Consider the following 12,601-nt stretch of genomic DNA (forward strand, 5'->3'; position numbering starts at 1 on the left):
AGCTTGAGGGAGAAGGCTGAAGGGAAGGGGGACGAGGCTTAGAGGGGAGGCGGTGGGGGGGGGGGGGGGTCCGAGGTCAGGAGGGTCGCCTCGGGAAGCCAGAGGTCACCTTGGTGGGGGAATTCTGAAGTCTGATGTGGAGTTTGCGGCGGCCTCCTAGAGGGGAGGCTGAGTCCAAGGCAGGAGGCAGAATCTGGTGAAGAAGATTGCCGGGTGATATGTTCTGCTGAGAATCCTAAGATCTCTCACTGCCCCTTTCCTTCCTCATCTTTTCTGTTGAGAGGCCTGCAGGGCTCAGCACCTAGAGGTCACCAAGTCCCCTCCCCCTGTCTCCCAGCGGGCCCTGTGGTTGCTGCTGGGAAATGGGACTCCTGGGGTTGGAAGAAGAAGGATGCAACTTGTTAAAACAAACTTTTTCGTTGAACAGAAATCTGTGGAGCAGCAGCTTCTTCTGTTCTAGGTATCATTTAGGGGCTGAGGCCAGGGGATGGTCTTGCCACCTTCCTCTCACTCAGTCTGGAGGAGCATATAGACCATGACAGAAAAATTGCTCTACACTATCACGTTGGGAGGAAGGACAGCTCAGAGTTTGCTGGGAGCACAGCGAAGTATCTGCCCAGCCTGAGAAGTCAGGCAAGGAGGTGCCATCTCAATTAGGACCTGAAGAGCAAGAGTTATTAACTAGGCCCAGGAAGGATAAAGATAACAAGTTGAGAGGTAAGAGAGAGGCGAGCACCTTTGAAAAAAAAAAAGAAAAAAAAAAATAAAAACTATAGCTTGACTAAATCCAATTGTTCTTTTAAAAACTTATCATCAGTAGAACTAAGCAAATTCATATGATCAACATTAACTTTTTAATGCTATTAGCTGATCATAATAATAAACATGTGCCTTAACTGCTAGCTTATCCATAAATCAAGATGGATTCTTTCTTTATCTCTGGTTGGTCCATGAAGAACATCAGGAACACATGGTCCTGTGGACTCTGTCTAAATGCTGATTCAGATTGCAAAATCATGAGACACTTAGGAACAGCTGAACACTGACCATGCTTGACGATTTTAAGGAACTGCTGTTTATTTTTTAGGTGTGATAATAGAAGTATGATTTTTTAAAAAGTCTTTAGTGTTCAGTGATGAATACCTAGGTATTTATGTATAAAATTATATGCCTTCTAGAATTTGCTTCCAAATATTTCAGTGAGAGGGATTAGAGGCAGATACAGTAAAACAACATGGCCACGTGTTACTGGGCAATGGATGCATTATACTTGAGATTTCCTACAAGAAAAGAATATTGCTAAAATGTTCTAACAGTTACTGCTTTATTTAATTATTTGTCTGTAAAGCAATTTACACTGAACGGCTCTCTTTCACATCAATTCAGCAGACCGTTATTGGATTGTGCTTGATGTTACAGAAACATCTCTCTGAACAATTTCCTACCTTCACAAAGCTTACATTCTAAGAGAAAACATGTTCAACAGGTACATATAAATCCAAGTGAGATGTGTACTGTGAAAGGTGATGTCCCCTCTGAAGAAGGGGAATCAAACTGTGAGCCGGAGGTCAAAACAAAGTTTGCCTGGCAGAACAGGCGGGAAGACAGAAAGTGAGCCAAACAGCACCAGTGACAACACGGAGGGGAACCACTGCACAACAGCCTTGTCTGAGGAAACAAGAGTTTAGGATGGTTGTCCATGGGGTCACAAAGTCAGACGCGACCAAGCACAGCACAGCCTTTCTCAACAAGAGTTACCAGGAGAATTAATCCTTAAGGCCCTGGCATTAATGTAATGAATTAACATCTCCCCTATGCCTACAGAATGGCATGGTTAAGAATCACTTTTGGGAGAAAAAAAATCACTTCTGGGAAAACTGAGAAAAATAGTTTCTCTCAAATAATTTCTGTGTTCTATGGTTCTGATAAGGAACTCCGGCTGAGAAAGTCATTTTAACTGACTTTCAATTTTCTTTTTCAGACAAGGAACAGTTAGCTTCACTGTACAAAAATGTTATGAATGCTATAATTAAGCACCTAATCTTTGGAACCATTTCAAATAGTTCACTCACTCCCAATTAAGGAAAAGATGTCAAAGCTGTTGATTCCAACAGCAATCGGTCTAACTTCTCAAAATATAAAACACACACACTAAACCACACATATTTCTGAGCTGCACTCTAAAATGAAAAGTTTCTTTCAAATAAAAGTTTCTTTCAACTGAGATTTGTACTAGCTTCAGAATAACATTTTTAAGTAAAATGAAGTGCAATTTTCAGCCAACTTTCAAAATGCTTTGTTTTTGTCAGTTACTTAGAAACATAAAACTATTGAGAACAGGAAGGGCTAATATTTTAAGGAATCCTATTTTTAGTTGTAACATCATATATCCTTTTTAATTTCAATGTAAGTGAAAAATCCGTGGTGAACCACCAGCTCTATTCCCTAAAGCTAATACAAAAATGTGCTCTGGATTTTTCTGTTAGAATATTTAAGGTTAACAAATTTTTGTGTATCCCTGAGATGATTGAGAATTTGGAAACAAATACTGTTGTGTTTGAATACAAGTAAACTCTAATTGGAGAAGGAAATGGCAACCCACTCCAGTATTCTTGCCTGGAGAATCCCAGGGACGGGGAGCCTGGTGGGCTGCCGTCTATGGGGTCACACAGAGTCGGACACGCCTGAAGCGACTTAGCAGTAGCAGCAGCAAATTCTAACTGCTGTAACTTTTAATATCTTAGACCTAACAGAATTGTAACTACATCTCAAAAAATATATATATATTAAGAGAGAGAGTATTAATATTCCCCACTCAAGCTTTTCTATCTAGTGTAGAGAAATTTTTAGACCCACTTTGCAACAACTCAAAAAGTAACAGTTTGACACTTGCACAACACCGTAAAAAAGAGGAACTGTCCGTGAAGAAAAGGTAGTGGACAACTGGCCACACGAAATTCCTGAGTGGGTCAACGTACATTCGAAACAAAAGTCAAAGCTAGACAAATAATCGACACAGTAATGATGTAATTAATATTTAATTTCCAAAGAACAAAAGACGAGTTAAGTCCTGCTCTAATGTTATGCCCCATAAACATACCCAAAACAGGTTTCTTCCTTTTTTTTTTTAAGTCGTGGGCTGTAACTTTTGACTTGAACATATTCGGCTAGCAATTTTCCTTTCCATTAGTGTCAACCTCAGGTATGAATCTTCTTTGCTAGTTAGGTAAGCAATAGAAACTGAAGAGAACTATTGACTTCATAGGAACGGATGCAATGGTTTCAAGCACAGGCTTATTGTAACACTTTGCTGTCATTTCGTTCACTGCATTCTTAAATGTATGGAGTGGAGAAGGGAATGGCAACTCACTCCAGTATTCTTGCCTGGAAAATTCCATGGACAGACCACAGGGTGGCAAAGAGTCGGACACAACTGAGAGACTATTAAACGCACGGCTCCTTTGCGAGTCACAGGAACCCGGCAAACCGCATTCCATTTCATTTCCAGGCGGCGGCTGCACACACTGCACTGAGTCAGTTGGCCACAGACTCCACCCTGCAATATCCCGGCTTTTACTTCGAAGAGGCTGTTTCGTCAGGCCTCCACAGCACCCTTCGAAGACCCAGAATCCACTCCAGAGGGGCATATAACCGGGGCTGACAGGAGGTCTTTTCACTACTGCTACTGAGGACAGACTCAAAACTTTCCCCGCAGAGCTTTATCTGCAGGATAAGACCAAGAAAACCGCGGACAAACTACTGCCACAGAGAAGAGGGAGCCCGCCGCACCCTCCCAGCTCCAAGCTGGACTCTCGCACGCCAACTCTGCGCACGCGCGCGCACGCGCTCTCCGGCCACTAGGCCGGGAGGTTGACAGAAAGTAGGAAGGGAGGGTGGGGGGTGGAAGCCGTCATGGCTGGCTCTGCGCGCAAGTTTTCTCACCTCGGTAAACGGGTCCATCGCCCCGGACTTCGCGTGTCGATTACGAGACGGCCAAAACGGTGGTTCAAATTCAGAAAAAGAAAAGTGAGTGCCGTCTCAGTGTGTCACTTGAAGAAAACAAGAAGGTGGTGAGGAACTCCCCCAAGCTCCTCTCCTCTGCCCCACTGCCTCCGAAGTCCGACTCGGCCTGCAGCGGCGGTTCAAATTTGAATTTCAGCGCCCGGACCCGCGCGCATGCGTGGGGGGTGCAGGGGGCAGGGCACGCCTCTCCTGGCCCTGGCGCTAGATCACGTGGCCTCGACGGGGCTGGGAGGTTCCCAAGAGTGGCTTTGCCGGCTTAGTGATAGCCGGGCCCCGGGCCGGTGGGGGTGCAGCGGTAGGTGCGGCTCTCCAGTGCATCAACTGCCTCCTGGCTCAAAGCCCCACCCGCAACGCTCGCACACCCCACCCTGTTTAAGCAGATCCCTTCACACTCCTGTGCCTGGGCGTTCCTGCTTTCCTTCATTCCTAAATCTAGGATTAAGGGCCCTTCTGCTTGGAATCCCACTGGACCTTTGAACTTACATAGCTTTATGTTCATATGCTCTCCAGCTCCTGATTCACGCCAAGGTGGACTCAGTCTTGGCCTTCTTGAGGCGCAGGTCTGGTGAGCCCCCAGACACTTGTCACTAATGACCAGTGAGCCGCCTTGGGCACTGGCCTTTATCACTGGGAAAATAAGGTTAACTTTAACAGACCTGTTAATGCTTATACACAAAACTCCTGTTGGCCCTTTTTATTTTAACCCCATCAAACTGCATGCAAAGTTAGAGCTGACAAGCTACCCATTTTGATCCTTTCTTTTACAGGTAAGAGAAGGGAGACACTAACACTTTAAGTAACTGATCCTGGAGAAATGAAAATCCCATTCTCGGCTCATAGTCGACTTTCCACCACTGGATCATAGCTAGGTCTCATGACTATTCTTTATTGAGAAATGAAAAATACGTTTTATAGTTACTGTATTGGATTCATACCTTATTTAACAAGTCTGTACTAGGACTTGTTATAAAGACAACAAACAGGATGTGACTTGTTCATCTGTAACACTGTGTAGACTTATGAATGGCTGCCCAACAGTTGAACAGGCCAAAACCATTACTCCCAAGTAAGAATTTCAGTCTATTTAATAAGGTTTCTATCTCAGCAGTCAGTAAACATTACAAAAAGTATTTCACGAGTAATATCTGTAAGTTGAATTGTGGTACTGTATGTAGTAATGGAAAGAATTCTGAGTGTGGGATGAGAAGAAATTCCTTGGGGCCTTGACTCCACCAGGACTCTGTGACCCTAGGCTTTAGGCAAATCATTTAACTCATTATCTTTTAAATCTTTTTGGGAATCATAGACTTCTTTGAAAATACAATTAAAGCTTTAAAATGCCCTTTCAATCATAAGCATTTTAAGATATGATTCCATGAAGTAATGGTCACTGGTTAAGAACCTCCAATTTAGCCTCTTTGGATTTTGGTTTTCTCATCTGTAAAACCGAAATAATCAGCTGCCCTGCCTTTCACAGAGTTGTTAGGCAGATCAGGTGAAAAACTGAGAGCAATCCAAAAGTATTCTGTAATAAGTAATAAGGTCCTACCCAAGTGTTTTGAATTATTAATATCTAACTCAAAAGTGTGGCTTCCCTGATAGCTCAGTTGGTAAAGAATCTGCCTACAATGCAGGAGACCCTGGTTCAATTCCTGGGTTGGGAAGATCTCCTGGAGAAGGGATAGGCTACCCACTCCAGTATTTGACTTGAAGAATTCCATGGACTGTATAGTCCATGGGGTCGCAAAGAGTTGGACACAACTGACTTTCGTTTTAACTTTCTTTTCAAATCAAAAATGTTAATCGCTCATTTGTGTCTGATTCTTTGTGACCATATGGACTGTAGCCCTCCAGGCTCCTCTGTCCATGGGATTCTCCAGGTAAGAATACTTAAGTGGGTAGCCACTCCCTTCTCCAGGGGATCTTCCTGACCCAGGGATTGAACCCAGGGCTCCTGGGTTCAATACCTGCGTTGCAGGTGGATTTTTTTCCATCTGAGCCACTAGGGAAGCCCATGCTAGCTATGAACCAAAGAGAAAAGATGCTTGAATTTTTTTTCAAGTGCTAAACAAGAAAGTGGTGGGTATATTAGGGTTGGAGGTTCAGGAGGAAGTTTACACAGCATTGAAAAGTGAGTCATTACAAACTTATGAAGCCCTGTGCCTTCCAGCTTTGACCTCTGTGAGCCTTAGATTCTTTATGCCTGTGTGGCTGCGTGCTCAGTCGTGTCCAACTCTGCAACCTCATGAGCCCATGGGGCTCCTTTGTCCATGGAATTTTCCAGGCAACTGGAGTGTGTTGCCATTTTCTTCTGTAGGGGTTCTTGCCGACCCAAGGTTGGAGCTCGTGTCTCCTGCAGTGCAGGCAGATATTTACCACTGAGCCACTAGGTAAGCCCCTTAGATTCTTTATAACTGGATTCTAATAAAGACTGAACAAGATAAATAGAACATGTGGTGCAATATAACTACTCAGAATGTTTAGTTTATGTTTATTCACAATCTCTGTGTCTTTACCCTGATAATGATGATAATAGCAACCACCCTATAAAGCTGAAGTTTGTTAAACCCCTACTCTGTGCCAGAAGCTGTGCTAGAGACTGAAGTCTCAGTTCAGTTCAGTCACTCAGTCATGTCCGGCTCTTTGCGACCCCAAGGACTGCAGCACATCAGGCTTCCCTGTCCATCACCAACTCCCAGAGCTTACTCAAACTCATGTCCATCGAATCAGTGGTGCCATCCAACCTTCTCATTCTCTGTCCTCCCCTTCTCCTCTTGCCCTCAATCTTTCCCAGCATCAGGGTCTTTTCCAGTGAGTCACTTCTTCACATCAGGTGGCCAAAGTATTGGAGTTTCAGCTTCAGCATGAGTCCTTCCAATGAATATTTCCTTTATGATTGATTGGTCGGATCTCCTAACAGGTCTCCCTATTTACCTTCTTACCCCCTGATAGTTAGAACTACCTTTCTTCTTTAAAAACTGTGCTATAAAATATTTCCAGTGTAACAAAAAATTAGTGAATAGAACAGATAACCATGTACTACCACCTAGCTTAAAAACCTTTGTAATGAAAGTCTCCTATGTATTCCTCCTTCGTGTCATTTACCTTCCACTCCCCAGGGGTTAAACTATCCTGATTTTCATGTTTATCATTCCTGTGAAATGTATGTACTTTTATTACATTTACATATATATCTATATCAATATATAGAGTTTTTCATAAATGTTGTTTTTACTGTAATTAAAATTTCTGCAACTAGTTTCTTTTCCAAATATTCTCTTTATGAGATACATCCTCACTAACAGATTTAGCTGCATTTTATTCATTATCACTGCTATAATTCTATTTTATTAATATACTTGCAATTTATATATCCATTATCCTGTTAGTGGACGTTTAGCTCATTTCCAGTTTTTCATTCCAAAGACCCCATGATGCCATGAATATTTTTATGTTTCCTTATGTCTCCATGCAAAATTTTCTCTACAGTAATATACTTAAGAATTAGATGATCATTTCAAAAAATATATTTCAGTATTGCTGCCAGATATTAAAAATAAATTGCCCTTCAAAATGATTGTAACAATTTATATTCTAATCACCTTTCTATAAGTATGTCTGCTACTATAGCCCCTCTTTAGTACTTGGATGCTTTTTAGCTTCTATCATTCTTGTTTGTGTACATTTCTCCTATTACTAGTGGAAATGAACATTATTTCGTGTGTTTATTGGCCTTTCAGTTTTCCTTTTCTGTGAATTTCAAATTCATATTCTTTGCTCATTTTTCTATGTGGTTGCTTTTTCTTATTGATTCAAAGCATTTTGTTTACTATTTTTATAGGAAAATAACTCTTCCTGGTTTTTTGGCTGGAAAATATCTTTTCCTAGTTTATGGTTTGTCTTTTCATTTTAGGATGTCTTGGATGTACAGAAATGTTTACTACTAATGTGATTAAATACATGTATATTTTCCAATAGGGTTTGTACTTTTCGTGTCTCAAGAAATCCTTCCCTACCCTGAGGTTGTAAATATGTTCTCCCATATTTTCTTCTAAAAAGTGTGGGTTTTTTTTTTTTTAATGATTCTGTCTTTAAATTATCTGGATTGATCTTGTTTTTTATCTGGAAAACCAAATGTCTTAGCAGCATTTATTTAGCTGTCCACTGACCTGTAATGCCACTTTTGTAGTATACCTGTATGTGTAGGTCTGTTTAGAAGCTCTTTATTCTATTCTACTGGTCTATTTGTCTAGTCCTCTTCCAATATCAAACTGTTTTCATTATGTAATCTTACATACCTCATCTTTGTGACATCAAACCATTTTATTAGTGCACATGGACATATCTTCATTAATTTAAGCCTACTTTAACATCTTCCAAAATATATATATAATGTACTTGCATAAAGATCTTTATACTTTGATGTATTCACATGTATCTTTGTGGTTATTGCTTTTAAAATTATACATTTTTAATTGTACTTTAAACTAACTATTATTAGTATATAGGAACATGATTATTACAAACCTACTGAACTATCATATTTTAGTAATTTATCCAAAGGGTAGGAGCTTTTTATTTTTTTTATTTTTTTTTCTAATTTTATTTTATTTTTAAACTTTACATAATTGTATTAGTTTTGCCAAATATCAAAATGAATCCGCCACAGGTATACATGTGTTCCCCATCCTGAACCCTCCTCCCTCCTCCCTCCCCATACCATCCCTCTGGGTCGTCCCAGTGCACTAGCCCCAAGCATCCAGTATCGTGCATCGAACCTGGACTGGCAACTCGTTTCTTACATGATATTTTACATGTTTCAATGCCATTCTCCCAAATCTTCCCACCCTCTCCCTCTCCCACAGAGTCCATAAGACTGTTCTATACATCAGTGTCTCTTTTGCTGTCTCGTACACAGGGTTATTGTTACCATCTTTCTAAATTCCATATAAATGCGTTAGTATACTGTATGTTTTTCCTTCTGGCTTACTTCACTCTGTATAATAGGCTCCAGTTTCATCCACCTCATTAGAACTGATTCAAATGTATTCTTTTTAATGGCTGAGTAATACTCCATTGTGTATATGTACCACTGCTTTCTTATCCATTCATCTGCTGATGGACATCTAGGTTGCTTCCATGTCCTGGCTATTATAAACAGTGCTGCGATGAACATTGGGGTACACGTGTCTCTTTCCCTTCTGGTTTCCTCAGTGTGTATGCCCAGCAGTGGGATTGCTGGATCATAAGGCAGTTCTATTTCCAGTTTTTTAAGGAATCTCCACACTGTTCTCCATAGTGGCTGTACTAGTTTGCATTCCCACCAACAGTGTAAGAGGGTTCCCTTTTCTAGGAGCTTTTTAAATTGTAAATTATACAGTGTCAATTTCTTGTGTAGATCCAGTTTATGTCTTCTCTTGCAAGTAGGAAAATATGCAAATTCTTTATCATACCTACAGGGCCCTACATGATCTGGGACTAACCTTCCTCTCCTAGTATCCTGCTGCTGCTGCTACTGCTAAGTTGCTTCAGTGGTGTCCGACTCTGTGCAACCCCATAGATGGCAGCCCACCAGGCTCCCCCGTTCCTGAGATTCTCCAGGCAAGAACACTGGAATGGGTTGCCATTTCCTTCTCCACCTAGTATCCTAATATTCTCCAAATATCACAGTGTACACGTGTGCTAAGTCACTTCAGTCATGTCCGACTCTTTGTGACCCTATGGACTGTAGCCCACCAGGCTCCTCTCTCTGTGGGGACTCTCCAGGCAAGAATACTGAAGTGGATTGCCATGCCCTCCTCCAGGGCATCTCCATTACCCAGGGGTCAAACCCACATCCCTTATGTCTTCTGCATTGGCAGGCAGGTTCTTTACCACTAGCATCCCCTGGGGAGGCCCAAATATCACAATTGTTATAGAGTTTCTAAGTCATGTCCAACTCTTTGCAACCCATGGACTGAAGCATGCCAGGCTTCCCTGTCCATCACTATCTCCCAGAGTTGTTCAGACTCATGTCCATTAAGTCAGTGATGCCATCCAAACATCTCATCTTCTGTCACCCCCTTCTCCTCCCGCCTTTTCAATCTTTCCCAGCATCAGGGTCTTTTCCAATGAGTCAGCTCTTCACATCAGGTGGCCAGAGTATTGGAGCTTCAGCTTCAGCATCAGTCCTTCAGTGAATATTCTGGTTTGATTTCCTTTAGGATTGGTCTCCTTGCTCTCCAAGGGATTCTCAAGAGTCTTCTCCAGCACCACAGTTTAAAAACATTAATTCTTCAGCACTCAGCCTTCTTCTTACGTCCATACAGGACTGCTATAAAAACCACAGCTTTGACTATATGGACCTTTGTCGGCCACGTGATGGCTCTGCTTTTCAATACGCTGTGTAGGTTTTTCATAGCTTTCCTTCCAAGGAGCAAGCATCTTTTAATTTCATGGCTGCAGTCACTGCCTGCAGTGATTTTGGAGCCCAAGAAAATAAAGTCTGTCACTGTTTCCATTGTTTCCCCATCTATTTGCCATGAAGTGATGGGACCAGATGCCATGGCCTTAGTTTTCTGAATGTTGAGTTTTAAGCCAGCTTTTTCACTCTCCTCTTTCACCTTCATCAAGAAACTCTTTAGTTCCTCCTTGCTTTCTGCCATTAGGGTGGTGTCATCTGCATATCTGAGGTTATTGATATTTCTCCTGCCATCTTGATTCCAACTTGTGACTCATTCAGCCCGGCATGTACCTCATGTGAAAATATCACAATACTTTACCTTTTTTCCACTAGTCTCCAGCCTCATAAGCCTTTCTTCTAGTCATAAAAATATGCCAAAATTTTTCCTGCATCAAGAACTTTCCACCCTCTGGACATTCCTAGATCTACCCATGGCTTCTCCTTGTTAATTGGGTCTAAGCTTAAATGTGCTATTTCCTCAAAGAAGACTTCCCTGATCAGGTGGCCACACCACTTCTCTTTGCCCCCAAGCCACTTTCTATCCTATTATTCTGATATGTTTTCTTCATTGCACTTACCATTTATATGGGGTTATTTTAATTATGTGTTTAAGCAATGGAATGGCAGGGACTTGTGTTTATAGCTATTACCTAGCACCCTGAGTGCACATGAGTTCAATAGATATTTGTTAAATGAATGCATTTAAGATAACTAGTATTCCATTTTTAGAGATGGGGGAAACTGATACAAAGAGGCTATTTGGTTTAAGACTATCACCTAAAAATTTGAACCAGATCTGCCTGACTTTAAATCCTGCTTATGATCTTGACATTTCAGTTAATTTATTTTCATCACAAAAGACAAAATAATAATGTAAATGTGTTCTTGAGCTATATATATATAGTGCTGAATAAATTGCAACCTTAAAATTGCTTTCTTAAAAAAATTTTTTAATTGCTAAATTAGGAAAGAAAATACATGTTATGTTCACATGATTATTAGTAGTTAGACTATACAGTTTGCCCTAATTACATTAGTATTCTGAAAGTCATCAAAAGTGTTTCTGTAATTATTTAAATAAAAACCACAATCTTCCAAGTTATTTAGATAAAGACCACAGCTTGTTATATTAATTTAAATATAGAATCAACGCTCTGAAGCAAAGATGACTAGAAATTAAATGCTGCCCTAGTAAATCAATATTTGCTCCTTCAAAGATCCTTTTTCTTCAACAAAGGAAATAGTGATTGTTTTTTCACAGATAAAATTAATGGAGGGCAGAAAAACAGAAAAAGTCTAAAGCATTTACCTCAGTAAGGACACGTGTTATGTTACGTATGTACAGTTAATTTTTCAAAGTACTTTCATACACATTCTCATTTCATTCACAAAATAATACAATGAAATAAATATTCTTATTTTTACAGGCATCAAAAAGGCCAAGATCTAACCATAAAGCAGTGGCAAGAAGGATTAAGGTCAAGATCTCTACTTCAGGTTATCTGGCTGAAGGGCCACTTCTTTTATACATTTATTATAATGAAGAAATAAGAATCATCAAGTGTTGTCATATACATGTTTACTAAATGGGATAGTTTATTTCTTACAGTATCTGCCATTAATGCACGTTAGTATCATATTTTAAGGGTATAAACAGTTTTAAGGGTTCTTAACATCAGATGTTTTTCTCTTCTAATTTAATCAATGAAACTGTTTCATATTCCAAATTGAGGGAGAACGGATTGTGTGTTTTCTAACATACTGTATTGTTTCCAAAAGTCAATCCAACTACAGTCATGTTCCCTTTATCCAATCAACTTTTGTTAAAATTTATAGCTTTCATCTCCTTTTTACTTTCTCAAGTGGTTTATAAGGGCATTAAGGGAGTCATTCCATTCTTTTTTTTTTTTTTTTTAATTTTTAAACTTTGCAATAGGGCCATAGTAAATCCTTTCATAAAGATGAATTCTTTTATGTATTTACTGCACTATAATATATATATTGCTACCTTTACTTTTCCATACCTAGATTTCTCAAAGCTATAATCACAGAACCTATTTTTTAATTAAAAAAAAAATATTTCTACATTGCACCTTGTGGGATTTAGTTTCCCAGCCGGGGACTGAGCCTGGACCC

At 40.3% G+C, this 12,601-nt stretch overlaps 2 protein-coding genes across 8 annotated transcripts in view; one reads left to right on the forward strand and one right to left on the reverse strand.

Moving 5' to 3' along the window:
- Positions 1–12,601, reverse strand: part of ANLN (anillin, actin binding protein) — a 175,424-nt gene that overhangs the window by 56,862 nt on the left and 105,961 nt on the right. For 2 of the 7 annotated variants that reach the window (XM_061414128.1, XM_061414127.1), the window contains exon 1: positions 3,943–4,170. The exons of 3 other annotated variants lie outside the window; for them this stretch is intronic. In XM_061414128.1, coding sequence (XP_061270112.1) covers positions 3,943–3,960 — 18 coding nt within the window. In that variant the 5' untranslated portion in view covers positions 3,961–4,170. Of the gene's footprint in view, positions 1–3,942; positions 4,171–12,601 lie in introns of those variants that run through there. 2 more of the 7 variants (XM_061414133.1, XM_061414129.1) reach the window with 1 other exon arrangement.
- MATCAP2 (microtubule associated tyrosine carboxypeptidase 2) overlaps positions 11,898–12,601 on the forward strand; it is a 78,540-nt gene continuing 77,836 nt past the window's right edge. Inside the window, exon 1 of the mRNA XM_061414141.1 lies at positions 11,898–11,962. The gene's annotated coding sequence lies outside the window, so the exon portion shown is untranslated. The remainder of the gene's footprint in view (positions 11,963–12,601) is intronic.

This window comes from Bos javanicus, chromosome 4 (genome assembly GCF_032452875.1).
Source record: "Bos javanicus breed banteng chromosome 4, ARS-OSU_banteng_1.0, whole genome shotgun sequence".
NCBI classification, from domain to species: domain Eukaryota; kingdom Metazoa; phylum Chordata; class Mammalia; order Artiodactyla; family Bovidae; genus Bos; species Bos javanicus.